The sequence below is a fragment of the Dermacentor andersoni genome, chromosome 4 (genome assembly GCF_023375885.2).
Source record: "Dermacentor andersoni chromosome 4, qqDerAnde1_hic_scaffold, whole genome shotgun sequence".
In the NCBI taxonomy this organism is placed as follows: domain Eukaryota; kingdom Metazoa; phylum Arthropoda; class Arachnida; order Ixodida; family Ixodidae; genus Dermacentor; species Dermacentor andersoni.
In genome coordinates, this window is record NC_092817.1 from 73,512,310 (window position 1) to 73,530,196 (window position 17,887).

General features: G+C 47.7%; 1 protein-coding gene across 4 annotated transcripts in view; it reads left to right on the top strand.

Moving 5' to 3' along the window:
• The window catches only part of LOC126536319 (uncharacterized), a 118,163-nt gene that overhangs the window by 77,814 nt on the left and 22,462 nt on the right, over positions 1-17,887 (top strand). For all 4 annotated transcript variants that reach the window (XM_050183238.3, XM_072287869.1, XM_050183237.3 and 1 more), the window contains 3 exons: positions 3,417-3,604; positions 9,389-9,622; positions 10,249-10,490. In XM_050183238.3, the coding sequence (XP_050039195.2) occupies positions 3,417-3,604; positions 9,389-9,622; positions 10,249-10,490 (664 nt within the window). The remainder of the gene's footprint in view (positions 1-3,416; positions 3,605-9,388; positions 9,623-10,248; positions 10,491-17,887) is intronic.

The window sequence follows — 17,887 nt, forward strand, 5'->3', positions numbered from 1 at the left end:
AACTTGCTGCAGCGATATGTCGTGTGCCAAGTCTAGCTAATAATGATCGCGCTTACCATCTGTTGAATGCTACGCGAACGACTATTCAAGACGAACCAAGCGGTCTGCACGACGCACCAAACACTCTTAAGTAGATGCCTCATTTCATTACTTTCATCACTTTCCGCACTTCCATGACAAAAAGAGGTACAACCAAACTTTCCTTTATTATGTGTAGGCTTTATAATGGTTTTGGTCAACAACAACAAAAAAGGCGCCTTTCGATTCTTCTCGTCTGCACTCGTGGGCAAGCAACAAATCGCAAGCGGCAACGATAGTAGCCACGTTTACACTGATACGTTAAAAGTGTACCTTATTCATACGCCAACGCTTGTAACACAGCTAAGATATTCACCCACCCTTAGCGCAAACGTGCGGTATTAGGATAGTAGTGAAGACAGATGCCGCAGTTTCCGCAGCATGCCCGTCATGTGTTTCTATGTCACTGGCAGCTAAGCGCGCCCATCTGTTTCTGCCCCCTCAAAGTAGACATGGCTACGTTATTGCCGCAAACTTGCCGATATTTACGATATTATTCATTACTGATGCGGAAAAAACTGTTTCAATGCATGTAATGTACTCACGAGAAGAAAAAAAAAATCGTGTTCGGCGCGTTCGGCTTGCTCAGGCGGCCGCCATTTTTGTTTTGGTGTCCCGCACCCGCATCTCGCAGCAAATGGGGGACGAAAAAAAAAAAATTTTTTTTTCGCGGGGAATTTAACCCGCGTAATGATCGCACCCCTGAATTTGCGTCAATTTTTTCTGACACAAAAGTGCGATCATTATGCGAGTAAATACGGTATTATGTGTAGGCTTTATAATGGTTGTGGTCAACAACAAAAAAGGCGCCTTTCGATTCTTCTCATCTGCACTCGTGGGCAAGCAACAAATCGCAAGCGGCAACGATAGTAGCCACGTTTACACTGATACGTTAAAAGTGTACCTTATTCATACGCCAACGCTTGTAACACAGCTAAGATATTCACCCACCCTTAGCGCAAACGTGCGGTATTAGGATAGTAGTGAAGACAGATGCCGCAGTTTCTGCAGCATGCCCGCCATGTGTTTCTATGTCACTGGCAGCTAAGCGCGCCCATCTGTTTCTGCCCCCTCAAAGTGGACATGGCTACGTTATTGCCGCAAACTTGCCGATATTAACGATATTATTCATTACTGATACAGAAAAAACTGTTTCAATGCATGTAATGCACTCACGAGAAGAAAAAAAAAATCGTGTTCGGCGCGTTCGGCTTGCTCAGGCGGCCGCCATTTTTGTTTTGGTGTCCCGCACCTGCATCCCGCAGCAAATGGGGGACGAAAAAAAAAAAATTTTTTTTTTCGCGGGGAATTTAACCCGTGTAATGATCGCGCCCCTGAATTTGCGTCAATTTTTTCTGACAAAAAAGTGCGATCATTATGCGAGTAAATACGGTATTCCTTAATTATACACGCGTGCACTCCCATCTCCTGTCACAGTATGAACACCGATATGCCTAATAAGTGTACCGGCAGGCCTTAAAAGCTTTTTCGGACGTGCCTGTGGCAATTTTAGCCCTTAAGGGCAGACATGCATTCATTTTTTTCAGACTGCCCGATTTTTCGGATGTTTTTTTTTGCGGCCCCTAGGGAGTCTGAAAAATCGGACGTTGACTGTACAACTGACCGAGAGGATACTTCAAATGACCCAAGGGGTGAACGTGTGGCAGAAGGAGGATGAGAACAGAAAGGACCAATGCACTAAGGAATTAAGGGGAAAGGAAGTGTGCCGCCGCCTTCTTGAAGGAGCTTGAGCTCAAGAAGCAGTGTTGACTGACGCCGAGATGCAGGTGTCCCTCATTCAAACCAAAATAAACTCTTTAAAGCAGTGAAACCCAACACTGAGATGTTGTGTATGGGCTGAGAGTATGTCAGTACAGTTGAGGTTGACTTTCCAGCTGGTGAGAGAGAATGTTAGTTGTGACAAAGTTCAGGCTTCATACCAATGAGCTTGCTATCAGTTGATACAAATAGCTCATATTCAAAAATATTTACTTATGTATGCATCTCCTTTTCATTCGTATTTGAAAATGTTCAACTCAATTTGGAATGGGTTTTACAATTTTTTTCGCTGTGTCCTCTGTTTTCTTTTTAAATAAAATAGGTATTACTTCTTACTATTCAAACTGGATTAAGTCATTTTTTTTGTTTCAACATGCTTACTAGAGAGTGACAGCCTGTCTTGACATAAAACAATGTTCTGGCTCATTCAGGAAATTTTGCAAAGGTGCTCAGGGAAAACCTAGAAAACTCAGGGAATTTGGAAATGTCAACTTGGTAGACACCCTGATTTGTACAAAATCATCAAAATCGTTTCAGGGTCCCTTTAATAAAGGGAACACCAAATTGGTATGCCAGCACTGATTACAGCTCAGCTCTAGTATATGAAGGTCTGGAAAATATTTTTTTATCAATAGAATTTCTGTTGAGTCAAGTGCTTCTTTCCCTCTGAAACTAATTAATTAAGGACATTCTGTTATACTGAATACCAGTGAGGTCTTCAGTTTAATAGCGGAGAAGTGTGTTGCATCAATCTCTTATTTGTTGCATAGAAAGTTCTCTAAAACACAGAAGGGCTCTCCCAACTCTAGAGCAGGTGGGTTATCAGGAGGCCAATCTGTTCGACAGACGAAAGTACCACGCATCACGTGACTCAATCGCCGCTCTGTGTGTAGCCAGTGCCGATGCTTAAGAGCATACATCTGCGCCGTTTTATTGTCAGTTTCGGTGTGATTTGTTACGAGTCAAGCATTCTGAAATCTGAAGGGTCACAGCAAATTCACGCGATGCTTATCACTGTTCAAGCAAGTACATGTAACCAACCAAGACACTTTCGCACCTGCCATGTAAATCCAAAGCTAGCCTTGTGATGGGTTGCATGTTAGATTTTTGCTTTGTTTAGGAGCTTTAATGTCAGTCCTACATTAATTTTCTGCTTTAGACACGTATCTTTGTGCTGTTGCACAGTTTTGTGAGAATGCTGGAATTTTTTCACTGCCAGAAAAGAAAGAAGGGCCCTCAAAGTAGGTGTTTTGGGCAACATTTACGGTGCCGTCACATTTATTTATTTGTTGGTAGCGGTGGTGCATGTCAAAGGGATGCAAACTTGTACTTGCTGATTAGTGCATAGTTAATGTCTGGTAAGTATTAATGAGCTTTCACTGTACTTAGTATTTCATTTCATTAAAATTTATATTATGGATACTTTATCTCATTCAGTAAAACATTTCATTGTAACATTTCCAGTGCACCCTTACTGCTGCACCTAATTGTAAAATTCTGGTATCCAACACTCCCCTGAGGACCTTGCTGTAACTTTTGTGTCTTATCTTTTGTCACAGATGAACCGCTGCCTGATGATATGATGGAAGAGTTCAGAGAGATGTTGGCATCGCGGTTTCGGCCTGGCCACGTGGGTGGTCTCCGCCGAGCCATCGCCCGCACACGTGCCAGTGAAATCGTGCGCATTCGCATTCAGCGCCGTCGAGCAGCCGTTGAAGGGGAAAGTGCATCCTCACCTGAACCTTCTGTGAGTAGCAGGGTTCCCACACCTCTTTGCAATCCTTGAAAATCCTTGAACTTGGAAAAAGAGATCCATACCTGATGACCGCTTTGGGTCATTGGGGATGGATGGAATTGAATGTGCATCATATATATTTAGAAGGCAATAGTCGTACAGGTACCAAGTGCGGACTTTGTGGTGGCGGCGCTAGAAAGCGCAGAGTGTATGCGCGAGAGAGGAGCCCAGGTTGTAATGGTTGGGGTCGGGCATGTAGCTGGCCCGTGCCGTCGTCCAAACTCATCCACGCTGAGGACGTTGTTGAAGGGAGAGACTTGTTCTCATCGAGAACGAGGAATATGGGATTTATTTACAGTATCTACCTGAGAATGTTACAGTTTATCAGTCTAGCACGACTGAAAGAGAATGGCACATTCAGCAGCCACGCAACAGCTGCTTATAAGCACTCTGTCTTCCCTAGATTCCTAGGTGAGGGAAAAACGGCCGTTCAACCTTCGACCAATCAGATCGTCCAAAGTCATCGTAACTGACCCGCCTTTGAGGGGGAGGGTTTACACACTCACTTCCGCAGAGGTTTCACTGAACAGACCGAGGTGAGAGGGTTCTCGCAGACAGAGGTCTTGACCCGAGCAGGCGCCTCTTGATCCCAGAGTTGACACTGCAGTCTGTGGCCACCGCATCTGTCTATTGACTGTGACCTCTTCTGGTGCCCGTGAGACTGCACCGCAAAACATCTCCTTCCAGGAGTTCCCCGCTCCAATCAAACCGTGAAGGCGACGGTGACTCCACTAACAATACTTGGTCTGCCGACCACGTCTAGACATAGTGGGGCCGATGGGATGTTGACGCGGCGCATTGTCGTCCTTACAAAGCGAGTCGCCGCACCAGGCTGTGAGAGTTCCGAGGTCGCTTCTCCTCTAGATCGCCACCCTCGCAGCTGCGGTGGGCTGGGAGAATTTCGTAGGTTGGTACCTCTGCAGGCTGATCGTAACAGCTCCTCCATGGCCCGGAAAATCTCGACTGGCCAGTGCTGATAACCGCTGGGCAGGAAGAGAACGGCTGGTGGTCAGGGGGTGATGCCTTGGCTCGCAGCGACCACTTGTGTAATGATGTCACCGCCCCAAAACATCCAACAAGGACAGGCAACTGCAAAGCGAACCCCACAACACGGCTCTGCGCCGAGATGATGTAACTTGGATCTCACTTTAGACCCGCTAGACTTCAAAGAAAACATAAGTGCAGAAACAAAAAATGCTGTATTTCGCTGTGCCAATTTTTGAAGGAATTTCATGCTGACAAATTGGGCAATCATGGAGGGAGTCCTGCTAAATGAGAGGGGATCTTCTGGGCTTAACAAACTTGACAATAACAACCCCATAATTTAGGCGGGATCCCTAAACGCAGAATTCAAATTAGCCTGCTCAAACCATTCACATTGCTATGCAACTTTTCCTTCTTGTATTTAACGGAGAAGTTGTACTCTTGGAGAGTGAGGCTCCAGCAGAGCAAGCGGCCATTTTTGTGTGACGTTTAATTGAGCCACGTCTCAAAGGACAGTGGTAGGTCTCGAAGATGAACCTCGCTCTGTACAAGTAACACAACAACTTCTGGGCTGCCCAAACTTAACAAGCACATTCCTTCTCTGAAGCGCTGTAGGCTTCCTCTCTTACAGTTAGTTTACGGCTGGCATAGAGGATAGGATGTTCCTCATTATCGTCGCCGACCTGACTAAGTACCACGCCCATACCCCTGTCGCTTGCGGCGCACTGAACTATGAATTCCTTTGTGTAGTCTGGTGCGTGAAGCTCAGGACGAGAAACCAATAGTGTTTTCAAACCTTGGAAAGCGTTCTCTTTGTCCTTATCTTAGTGCACGCTATTCCGTGCTTCCTTTCGGAGAGCATCCGTTAAAGGACTTGCTATTTGCGAGTAATTCGGAATGTACCGTTGGTAGTTCCCCGCAAGTTCCAATAATGAACGAATGTCTGTTTTCATGTGCGGCTGTGAAAATTCTCCAATCATAGCTGTTTTCTGCTCAACCGGCCGTCTCGTGCCCTGACCGACAACATGGCCCAGATAAGTAACCTGCGAGCAGCCAAACCTACACTTTTCCGCCTTCATTGCTAAGCCTGCTTCCCTCAACCGTGAGAACACCTGTTTGAGGGGCGATACGTGCTGTGCCCAGCTGTCCGAAAAAATTGCTACAGCATCAAGATATGGCAAGGCGAACTCCTGCAAGTCCTTTAGGACAATATCCATTAACTTAGAGAAGCTAAACAGCACATTCTTTAGCCCGAAGCTGAGGGCGAGAGGGCGAAAAGGGCCTACAGGTGAGATAAATGCGGCATAGCGGCTGGCACTGTCTGAAAGGGGAACTTGCCAGTATCCCTGCACGAGATCTATAGTGGAAATGTATTTAGCAGCGCTAACTCTTTCAATTCGTTCCTCAATGTTGGGTATCGGGTACAGCTGATCCCTAGTTATGGCATTTAACTTCCTGTAATCAACACACGGACGAGGGTCCTTGTTAGGGGTGTCTACAAGCATTAGCAGTGACGTATAGTCACTCTCAGCGGGCTCAATAACTCCCAGCTCCAGCATGCACCATATCTCTACCTCCATAATTTCTCTCTGTCGTGGAGGCACCCTGTAAGGCTTTGATCTCACGGGTTCAGTTGATGCCAGCTCTATTTCATGCGTTATTACAGTCGAACCCGGCTATATCGAACTCGCAAAATAACGCCTATCAGTTCGATATAGAGCATAATTCGTTATAAGCCTGCTGAATAAATGGATGTTATAAAAGCACATACCATTTATAAAATCACTTTATTGATGAAACTAGCTTAGTTTCGCATGACATTGTCCTGCATTTCTTTCTGCTCGGGCAATTTCGCTGCCTGCGACGCATGCATTTCTTCACATTGTCTAAGGAGTCGGGAGCAGCTGAGGCCGCAACCTTCCGCATTCGCGCAGAAGCACCGGACTAGTGCGAGCGCACCAATCGCTTCGGAGGATGTAGGCAAAGGACCGTCGTTGCTTTCCTCGTTGTGCCCACTTTCACTTGTGCTCGGTACGACGTCGACGATGGAGTCTTCGTTTTCGGGCTCTCCCATGGTCGCGACACCATCATTTGCACTCACAAAGTCGTCCTCTGTTGATTCGTCAATAACCTCCGGAAATTCTGACAGCTCGCTGCAAGTTTCAGCAACACCGGCAATGGCTGCGTCGCATTCATCAGAATTTACAGTCATCGCCGAGCACGCGGAAGCCGGCACGGCTGAAGAAATTTCGGATGAACCACTCGTACACGGCCGTGCGTACACGTCGGGCGCCACGGGCACCGGGGCGAGAGAGTGGCCGCTTTAACCCTAATTTCTACCTTATTCTTCAAGATCGTCCTGAGAGTGTTCCTCGGAATCATTCACGTTGCGGGGACACATCCGACTTCTCACTGCGTTCAACCCGATTTATGATTTCGAGCTTCACGACAAAAGGCAAATGCTGCCGCTTCATCACGGCAACACTGCGGGAGAAGGCCCACAAGGCACACACACAATGGACCAGAAAAGCACCGAAACAACTTGCACTTTCACCATTTTGCACGATGAGGGCACAAGAGCCCCTGATTGGCTGTCTGAGCAAGTGCTGCGGGCGGGCCAGGATAATATTTTGCAGGGGGGTGTCGACGGTTCGTCCGAAGCAGCGCGGTCACGGTAGGGAGAGCGGTTGGATTGAGCCGCACCGTTGGGTTTCCCCGCAACCGCGAGGGAAAGCCAACTTCTGGGGGCACTTTTCTGCCGCTCGACGTTTGGAGTCGCTGCTATTTTTTTTTCAATGTAAACATAATTTTTGCTATATATACTCATTGTAACTATACCGTGGCCAGAAATTGTTCGATATAGTCGGGTTTGACTGTAGTTCGGTTCTACCTGGCCGATCGCTGAATCTATCGAGATATTCCCATAACATTCCTTTTAGCTCATCTAGCTGCTCGGATCTAAGAGCGTGCGAGCTTATCGAATGTTTTACCACTTCTTCCAGGCTGATTTCAGAGTTGGAGTTTGCCTTATACTCATTAAACTCAGTGCTAGTGTCATCCTGCTTTTTGACAGTAAAGTTAACAATTACGCTCTGCTCCACATACAGCTTTATCAAATTTCAGTGGTATATTCTCACCTCCTTCCTGCAACTGGGCACTTTCAGAGCATTCTTAGTATCGAAAAGATTGTGTAACACTTTGGGTCCATCCCAGTGAACTTCAAGCTTGTTCTTTCTGGAAGGTTTGAGGATCATCACCTGGTCTCCGGCGTTAAACGTACGAAGCCTCGCATTCTTGTAATAGAACTTGGCGTTCTTTAGAGCTACTCCCATGTTCTTTTCGACTAGTTCTTGTGTTGCACTTAGCCGTTCCAGCAGATTTAGCACATACTCTTCCGCTGTTGGACTCTCTCCTCTTTCCTCCCACATCTCTCTTAACATTCTCAGTGGAGAACGGAGTGCCCTCCCATACACTAGTTCTGCTGGTGAGAATCCTGTAGCCTCGTAAGGAACCGTTCGCAAAGTAAACAAAGTGGCCGGAAGACAATACTCCCAGTTCTCCTTGTGCTCATAACAGAGCGCCCACAAAACTCGCTTAAACACTGAATGCCACCTCTCTATGCTATTTGACAGAGGGTGATAGACAGAATGGTGTATCAACTTTACCCTGCACTTTTGTAAGAATGTGGAAGTCAGTGAGCTCGTGAATACTGACCCTTGATCCGCCTGAATTCCGGCTGGAAACCCAACTCGTGCGAATACTGACAAAAGCGCGTCTACTACTTCGGTGGAGCTTAGCTCTTTCAGAGGGATTGCTTCTGGAAACTTTGTAGCCGGACACAGCATGGTAAACAAGTACCTGTAAATAGATTTTGTTTTTGGTAGAAGCCCTACCGTGTCTATCACAAGTCGTCTGAAAGGTTCTGTTATTAAGGGCACTACCTTTAGTGGAGCTTTCCATGTCTTTCCTGGTTTACCTGAGTGCTGGCAGGCGTCGCATGATCTTACAAAGTTTTCTACGTCTTTGAAACAGCCAGGCCAGTAGTATTCCATAAGCAATCTTTCCTTTGACTTGTTTATGCCTCGGTGGCCAGACCACCCATTTCCATGACAGAGACTCAAAAGGTCTTCCCTGTACTTAGTAGATACGACTAACTGATCTAGAATCCTGCCCCTTCGGCCTCTGTAGTGCCAATACAACAATCCTCTCTCTTGTATCGCCGCGATGTGCCTAGCAACGCCTTGCTAGGCGTTGCTGGGTGCATCTCCCCCTAACTACTATAAGGGTAGTTACGGAGGGAGAGTGTGATTTGGGGAGGGTAGCGAAAGCAGGTGAAAAACCACAACAACCATGTAGTTGTTCATCAAACACCTGTAGCCTTGCTATTATGATATTATTTGACAAATTTTCGCGACTGCATGTTCATTGTTGATTGGTACACTATTCGTTGTAGATTTGCCATTATTAACAAATGTTCAAGCTCAAGAGTGTCTTAGGGACCTTTTAATGTCTGCTGCGATTAATGCTGAAGTGCATGTACTCTTGCTTAAACGCAAGTACACGAAGAGTAAAAAATCCTCTAACTATACTAGTAGCACCTGGGCTCATTTTTAAGCTTTACAGACACTCCAGTAAGCCTTAGTCGCAGTGAGCATAGGCAGTTGTGCTTCGCACATTATGAAGATGTCATACTGGGGCTTCCCTTTAAAAGCTCTAAAATGCTCGTTCGTTCTGCCATCTTCTCAATTTCAGCAACGGCCATCATCAGCCAAACAAGCACCAGCAAAGCGTTCCTCAGCACCCAGACGGCGGAAAGCGTCAAGTCGCAAGACGTCGAGCCGCAAGACATCAAAGCGCAAGCGGCGCAGCACCGGTCACCGCCGCAAGCGCAAGACCAAGGGAAACACGGCCAAGCGGCGCAAGACAACTGGCAGCAGCCGCAAGACTCACCGGAAGGGTGGCAAGCGCAAGAGCAGCCGACGCACTGTGAGTGCTCTGCGGTGTTGTGCCTTCTTATACGCGTTGATTTCATCTTTGAGGCCATCATGCTGTTGCAGTCAATAGACGTTTTCTTTGAGCATCTGCTGATTATAAGATTACAACGAAGGTGCCAAATAAAACGACGGACGAAGGAAGGAGACATGCGACAACCACTTAGGTGCAATAATCACTGACCACGTGCTCAGTGATTATAAGAGCTGGAGAAAGGGTATGAACACCATCATGGATTTTAATATTATTGTCACATTGTAGTGACAATGGAGAACCAAATAATTCCGCCTGTACTTCCTCTAAAAGGCAGTGTTATCTGTATGTATTGATGGACACATAAATGTAACTTAAGTAGATGCTGTCAAAATGTTATGTCATGGAGAGTTCGGGGAGGAATGTCAATGTTGCGCTGTGTCCCATTGCCCTATTTATTTCCGACTTTTCTGTTTTACCCTACCCCATCGGGTTGATGATTGCATTACATTGCATTATACTGCTAGGTGATACAACAAACTGGCTAACCTATCAAACTGACGTCAAGCTAAGTAATTTCTGGCTGGCATGTTGCAATTACGCAAGCAGAATAACCTTTCCATTTCCTCTTGGTCATCTTATTGCAGACACGCCGGTCACGTCTATCCTCACGACCTCTGGCCTGTCCACCATCAGTGCGACAGCGGATTGCCGATCGCTTGGGTCTTGCACGGCCGCCACCAGGCCAGAGCTTGCCACTCATGCGCCGTGTCGACCTGGGGACTTCTTCCTCCACTTATGCTGTGGGCTCACAGTCTGTAGGCTCAACTTATGGCCCTTCCTTCTCCCTGTTTGGGGATCGAGATGAGCTGGTCTCGCTCGATGGCAGGTGAGGGCTGCTGCTTATTTAGAAGCTTCGGAATGCTAATCTTAAGGCAATATGATGTGCACCAAGTATGTATATTCAAATTGAGGCATGCTGCTGGGGTGTATGGCAGCAAAGGCTATTTTTTAGGAAGAGCTGATGCATGCGGCTACGACTATCATTTGAGTGCTCATTAAGGCTATTCATTAAATGAATGTACCCACAAACAAACCAATCGCATGAATGCAATCATGGAGACATGGCCTTCAATGAAGTTCACTCGACGGGTGAAAGTCTCGTCGCTTGAGGGTAATGGAGCAGCACATTTTCAAAGTGAGAAATGCCGGCTTGATATTTATGTCATTATTAATACCACTCATTGCCTCGGTAAGCACTACGTAAAAGCGTAGTCCTTAGCCTGCACCAGTCTCACTTTGGTCAAGGCGTAGAATGGTAGCCCATTGGCTTCCAAAGTTAATTTTTAAACTAACCATTCCGCCCATCTAAGCATTAGTGCATCATTTGTCATTTTATAGACCGCCCACAAAAACATCAGTGTGGGCTCTCGGCCCGCGCTGTTGCTATACAGTAAAACCTTGTTAATTCCGATTTCACGGGACTGGAAAAAAAAAGGCCAAATTAAGCCGATGTCGAATTATCGCGAGTGCATCAAGAGAATAGTAAGCACATCCTGTTTCTGTTTAGCTTGAAAGCAGTGTGGAAGCTGCAATTTTCGTCATCTTGGGATTGATAAGCACTCGCAGCCGTGAAGGCGACGTCCTTCGCAGTGTGGCCGTGGCACGCGTCTTCAACCGAGACATACTTCTTGCTACCATGTGCACATACCGATTATTTTTTCAACAGTGAGCTGGTCACCAACAGATCGTTCACCCATCGCAATATATCAGGCACTCTTCCTCTTTATCCTCAACAGCTTCCGCCATGTTTGTGACATTGTTGAGAACAACATTCATTTGGGCTAGATGGTGCATACTTGAATTAGGAAGGAACAGCGCCAACTAAGACGATCACGAAAGGGTTGGCGCTTGTCCTGTGTCGTTCTCCCTCTCGTGATCATCTTAGTTGGCACTGTTCCTTCCTAGTTCTTGTGACATTGTGCACGCAGCCATTGTACTGAGTCATAATGAAACTACTGTTTGTGTGACCACTGCAGACGAAACGCAATAGCTATAGAGGTGATTATGGACAGCAACCACGCAGTTGTATGAAGGCGCACGGCCAACACGATGTTATGCACAGCAGTAAACGCAACAATAAAGGCTATGTAGGGATGTGCTAATTCTCGAATACAGTGCAGACCACTTATAATGATATAAAAAGAACGAAAAATCCGATCATCGCTTTATCTGGACTGCCATAAAAAAAAAGGAAAAAAAGCTGCCAAACCATACCTTCTTAGCTCCGAAACCAAATTTGCCGCTTACTATAAAAAATTGATGTTTTAGAAATTAGGCTGTGAAAAATGAAATGTTTTTTTATGCTTCTAAACAGCGCGGCAAGTGTTAGGCGCACTTAAATAGAAATTTGCACTTGCTTTCGCAGAAGTTGAGTGTTCACAACCGTGGTGTGCATCGCGTGCAGCGGCTGCACGAACACTGGTGGCTTTAATTTAGCTTGCATGAAATGAGTGAGTGACTTTATCAACAACAGTGCACTTTGCGTGAACATTGGGGTCGGTGTGAAAAATGGGCCACTGTCAATCTCGTCGTCACTGCCGATGCAGTCGTCTCCTCCGTCACACTACACCGCCGCCTGTCGAGACAACTATCACTCATTCGGAGATCCTTCATAGAACGAGGCAGCACTATCTGGACTCAGAAACTCCTCCATCAGAGCACCACCTATTTTATCACCAATAGCGACATGCTTCCAGAGTTCGGTAATGCTTGGAGTAGCCCGACTTAATATTCATGATAACTCCTTGGACGAGGGGTTGCACAACTGCAGTGCAGCTTGGCGGCAAGAAGCATAGCTCAATGTTTTTGAGCACAGTGGCAGTGTGGTGGGTCTCACAGTTGTTTTCGTTTGCTTTTGAAGCATCGTGGTGACGCACTTTTGCCGACCACGAGGGCCGGCACCATTTCCGACCCATCCATGTTGGCACAAAGCAACACAGTTACGCAGACCTTGCTCTGCTTACCACCCTGGCAGCGTTCACCTTTGAGGGCCAAGGTCTTTTGCAGCAGCATCTGGTAGAACAGGGCTGTCTCATCTGCGTTGAACAAATCCTTGGCATTGTATTTTTCTAGCAGCTGTCCAACGTTTGTCTCCACCCACGCCACTGCAGCTTTGCAGTCGACAGACTGCGCTTCCCCGCTGACAGCCCTGCCAACGATGTCGGGGCGCTCTTTGAAACGCTGCAGCCAGCCGACACTCACCACATAATCCTCGTGCCCCATGATGCACGCGAAGTCCTTCGCTTTGCGCTGCAACAGTGCCCCACTCACAGGGGTGCCGCTTGCTCTTGTGTCCAAAAACCACTTTCAGACTGCCTCCTCTACAGCTTCGAAAGCGGGGGCTCGCAGCTTCTTTCTGTCGCCTTTTACGCCACGTGTGACAGCACTGGTGATAGCTTCTTTCCTGCTCGAAATTGTCGACAGCGTGCTCAACGCTATGCCGAAATCTTCGTCCACTTTTTTCTTTTTCACGCTAGACTTGTCGGCTTCCAGCATAGCCAGCTTTTGCTCGATTGATATCGTTTTGCACTTCCGTTTGCCGTCGTCCATCTCTTTTCTGGCGGTGGAAACTCACACGAACGAACCAATAGAAACACTGATATCGTTGATGCCCACGGAGGCAATGACAAGCAACAACAAAACTGCACTCGGCGCCGCCCCACGCAAGCAGCGGAAGAGCGGGCGAGTCCACCACTTCCACGGAAAAGGGGAGGCCTAGAGACGCGCCCGGGAGACGCGAATGGAGTGTAGCTTGGCGCAGCTGCCTTGCTTATCGGAAGGTTGTGGGAGGCAGCGTGTAGGCGCATAGAAACGTTGCACGGCGAAGAGATGGCAGCGACTGACTGACGCCGCTGAAGTTGCTAGCGAGTCAGCTGAAGGTGGCTTTGCGTTTCGGCTTGGGAAGCGCACACTGTGATCCACTGATACCGAGCCGGCGCCTCGGCAACCAGAGAACACCTCATGCTCTCACGCGGTCACCACCATGGAGGAGAGAAGGGGGGGAAAGGGGTACACGCAGTGGTGAACGGCAGCGGCTGCGCGTTTCGGCTTGGGCAGCAGCACATCATCGATATCAGCTGCCACCAAGCCGGCGCTCTGATTGCTGCCGCACATGCAGGCATTGGAGGAGGAGCGAAGAGAGCAAGGCTGGCGCCGTGCGCAAGAGATGGCACCAGGAGTGCGCGCAGCTAGAGCAGTGGGCTGGCCCCGGCTATGGAGCTGGTTATGGCGAGGCACGACGGTGCCGCAAAACGCAGGAATGGGCGCCAAAGAGCTGCGCTCTAAAGAAAGATTCGTTATATCCGTTTTGGTTGGTAACAACTTTATTTATAGTCCTGCAGGGCTTTCGCCGACGGGGCCTTAGGTCTCCCACGTGGGGGCATCGAGGCGTTGCCTCACCACTGCCTCGCGGGCCTGCTGGATGGCCCAGAGTTGGTCGCCGAGGCTGGGGTTGTGCAAGGCAGTGGCCCACCGCAGCGGAAGGGTTCCTCACAAATTTCCTTGCCATGGATATAACTCCCAAAGTTGATACTCTGAAGTTGACTCATCGTTATAACTAATATACAGTGAAACCTCGTTGAACTGGAGTTGGCCGGAGCTCGGAAAAAGTATGTACTAAACGGTAGTACTGCTTAACCGAAATAGCTTGAGATCGCCCACTTACCTGTCAAAAACGGAACTCGGAGATAGTGCGATGAAAGCGCAAGAACATGCAGTATTTATTCACTTTGCGCGAGAAAAGTCGTTATCTTTGTATGATGCCGCGGCAGCCTAGAAGTGACGACAGCAGCCTCAAACTTACTGAAGCTGCAAGCCAGCTTTTCAACTAACCCCCTCTTCTCAGAAAACACTTGCATGGCAGATTATTTGTTGGCATTGCATATTCTCCGTGCACAGCACGGTAGTGCTGCAGAAATCGCAGGGCACCTTTTTCATTGCTGGGTGCTGTTCTCGTCGCAACGATTGCATTCATGAGGCTGAGGTAACACGTAGCTTCTGCCACCGTCGGGCCTGAATCGCCTGTGCTGTCACTTTCCGTGTCGTCTTCATCACTGTCGTTATGTGAAACTTCGGCAACAACAGAGGCAGCGATGGCGAAAAGTGTAACCTTGTAGCCGACCGCGGTCGCATCAGCGCTGCCGAGCAGCTTCTTCGCATTCCAAATGCCACACACTGTAGTCAACGGTAAATCCCTATCGCGTGCCAGCACCAACATCTTCGTGTCACGTTCGGTAGCACGAACGATGTCCAATTTTTCTTCTATTCTTATCTCCCGACATTTCTTTATCCGAGCTTCGGCACGACTCGAGTCCTAGCTTGCACAACGCCACAACGCTCTCTGGCACAGTGACACGCCGCCGAAATTATGTTGATGTGGCTTCACGCGCTAACGTACAGGGCGCTTGTTGGAGCCAGCAGAGTGCTGTCTGGAACGCAAACTAAACAAATAAGCACAGCATGGCAGAACGCTGTGCGCAAAGCAAACTCAACAGAGTGGGCCATGTACGGCGGTGCCGGAAAGGATGTGATGATCGCGATGTTGATGAGACCTCACAATTCAGGCAAAGCCTCCAAGATTGGCAGTTGCAGTGAAATCTCAGAGGCGTAGAGCTGCGATGAAGGCAAGGCCTCAGAGATTACCATCTAGACTTTAACCTTTTCAGGATCAATGACGTAAATATATGACGCTGCGAACAAGTACAAAATGGTCGAAGCTGTATATTTACGGCGCCATCTGTACGTTTAAAAAGCACGCCAATTTCCTAACTATTTCTTTCCTGGCATGTGTTGCCACTGTGGGGGAATACAGGGATTTTTCTTTCGCGCTTCCCTCTCTCGGTTCTCGTTGCATGGTTTGCTTTGGAGCTAGTTTGCTCCGGCGCGTTTATATACAGTCAATGACCGATTTTTCGGACCCTCTAGGGAACGTAAAAACGTCAGAAAATTCAAGCAGTCCGAAAAAATGAATGCATGCAAAAATCGCACCTTTTTCCTTTTTTCTTGGATCTAGAGGTAAAGGGCGAAGTACCAGGCTTCCGACACCCTGCCAAAGCATCAATAAAGGTGCTATAAAAAGAGGCGTTCAAAAACTCTGTATGCAGCCGACTGCCGGTTTATTATGTACATGTGCATCGTCGGGCAGCCATTGTTATTGCTGCAGTGGCTTGAAGAACTTGTTGATTGTTGTTTGGACGGCGTTCCGGTTGCATGCGATCATATTCGCCTCGATCTGAGCAAGGGCCATGTCAGCACTGTACACCGATGAAAGAGTCAACAGTGCTCGCGTCAACTCGGCGCTTGTAGCCGGCGCAGGCATTGGCTCCTCATTTTCAACACCGGAGTCTTCTGAATCCCCCACAACCTGACGGACTATTCCCTCGTTAGTCAGTTCTGCGCAGAAGTTGAGCTCGTTGTCAGCGTCAACAAACTGTTCAAAGATTATTTCCGTGGGTACGGTACTGCTTTCCGCGCTTCGATGCCATCGGTGAGGACGACGAAGACGAAGTGGGGGCCATCGAAGGCAAGCGAAATCCTCAAGTTGCGAACAGTGGAGTTCGCTGACCAGCATCGAAGCACCTAGGCCTAGCATCGCAGAGCACACTTGACACAACTATACACAACAGCACAACCACACACCACGCTTGGCAAAACGTGGCCTGCACAAACAAACGAAATAGCGTCGCTCCGGAAACTCCGCCGGAGGCGGAAGTGCGGCCATTTGCGGCGATGAACACAGCCAGCGTGGCCAGACCAAATCGGTGTGTGACGGCTAGATTCGGCTAGTTGTGGTTCAAAGCGGTGATATGCTTCGGCTGCAAGTCGATTTCGTTCGCAAGGGCGCTGCGGGAGGAGCCAAAGGACCTTCCGTCGCGTCAAAAAGTCCGGAAAATTGGACGGCGGGGGGTTCGAGTGTCGGAAACTTCAGATGTCCTTATACATTGATTCTATGGGGCTCATGGCGGTGCCGCGAAGACGGCCGAAATATCAGGCATGTCCGAAAATTTGGGCGTCCGAAAATTCAGTCGTTGACTGTACTACCGCTCGCACATTGGTGCACGCACAGGCGGGCGCTGGTTTGGGTTTTGTTCTGCGGATGGTATCGGCTTCTTGCGCTCACAAAACTGATGGCTATCTCGTTACTAATCGCTCAAAGGGCGATCGCCTGTTTCTCGCTCTTTTAGTGCTCTCAGTGGTGCGCATAGGAAGGATGCTGCCATGCATGCGTTTCCTTTTCTTTTCTTTTTTCATTTTGAGACTCGTGGAAACTTAAAGATTAGTGGAAGTTTGTTACAGATCTTGCTTTTTTGACGAGCACACAACCACAGTTTTTATGAGTGCGCTCACTTATGCAATTTGATTACGCTATGGACGTAAATATTAGTGCAAGAGCAGGAACATTTGAGACTTGCGAAATGTTCTCGTGTGCGCATTTTCTAGGCCTTGAACTATGTGTATAACGATGCATCAACTTTTTAATTATAAGTTTGTTTCCTTTTTTATTGTTGTTATTCATGAATAAGCAGTACATATATATACCAATGCAAAATATTTTTTTCTCACTTTATGGTCACCCTAGAAAAATTATGATACTTTTTTTCGAAATAGGTCCCTCAGGAGAATTGGAATCTGCAATAAAAAAAAATCGACCCTGGGAGGTTGCATATGGCGAAAAAAAATCGACCCTCAAAGGGTTAATTTCTGAGGCCATACTTAATATCTCGTCGAGGTCGCCAGGAGAGATAATGGCGGCAGAGTTGGCATACGCTACAGCCGCGGACGGAGTCCGGATAATCTAATGTAGAGCTGGCGACTGTCCGAAATATTGGTCGCCTTTACACATTAAGTCTGTGGGGCCATTGGCGGTGCCGCGAAGCTGTCCGAATTACCGAGCCTGTCCGGCTTATCAGTGTCCGATTTATCGGTCGGTGACTGTATTCGAAATTAGCGAGACCTGATGGTTACTACACCGATAAGCAGCCTGGCCAAAGTTTAATTCCTATGCGGGCGGCTGTGGGCAACTGTCAGTAAACGTTAGTCAGTTTCTTTCACAAGTACTTAATTATTACTGAAATTCAAAAGCAGATGTTCACTTCCAGAATGACCCAAATATTTCCAGAATGACGCCAGTTTTGAGATATGTGCTATCAAACTTGCCCTAAAGATGCACGTTTGTTCCACCTACTTTGTTAACAAAGCACTCTTTTATGCATTGAAGCACAAAAG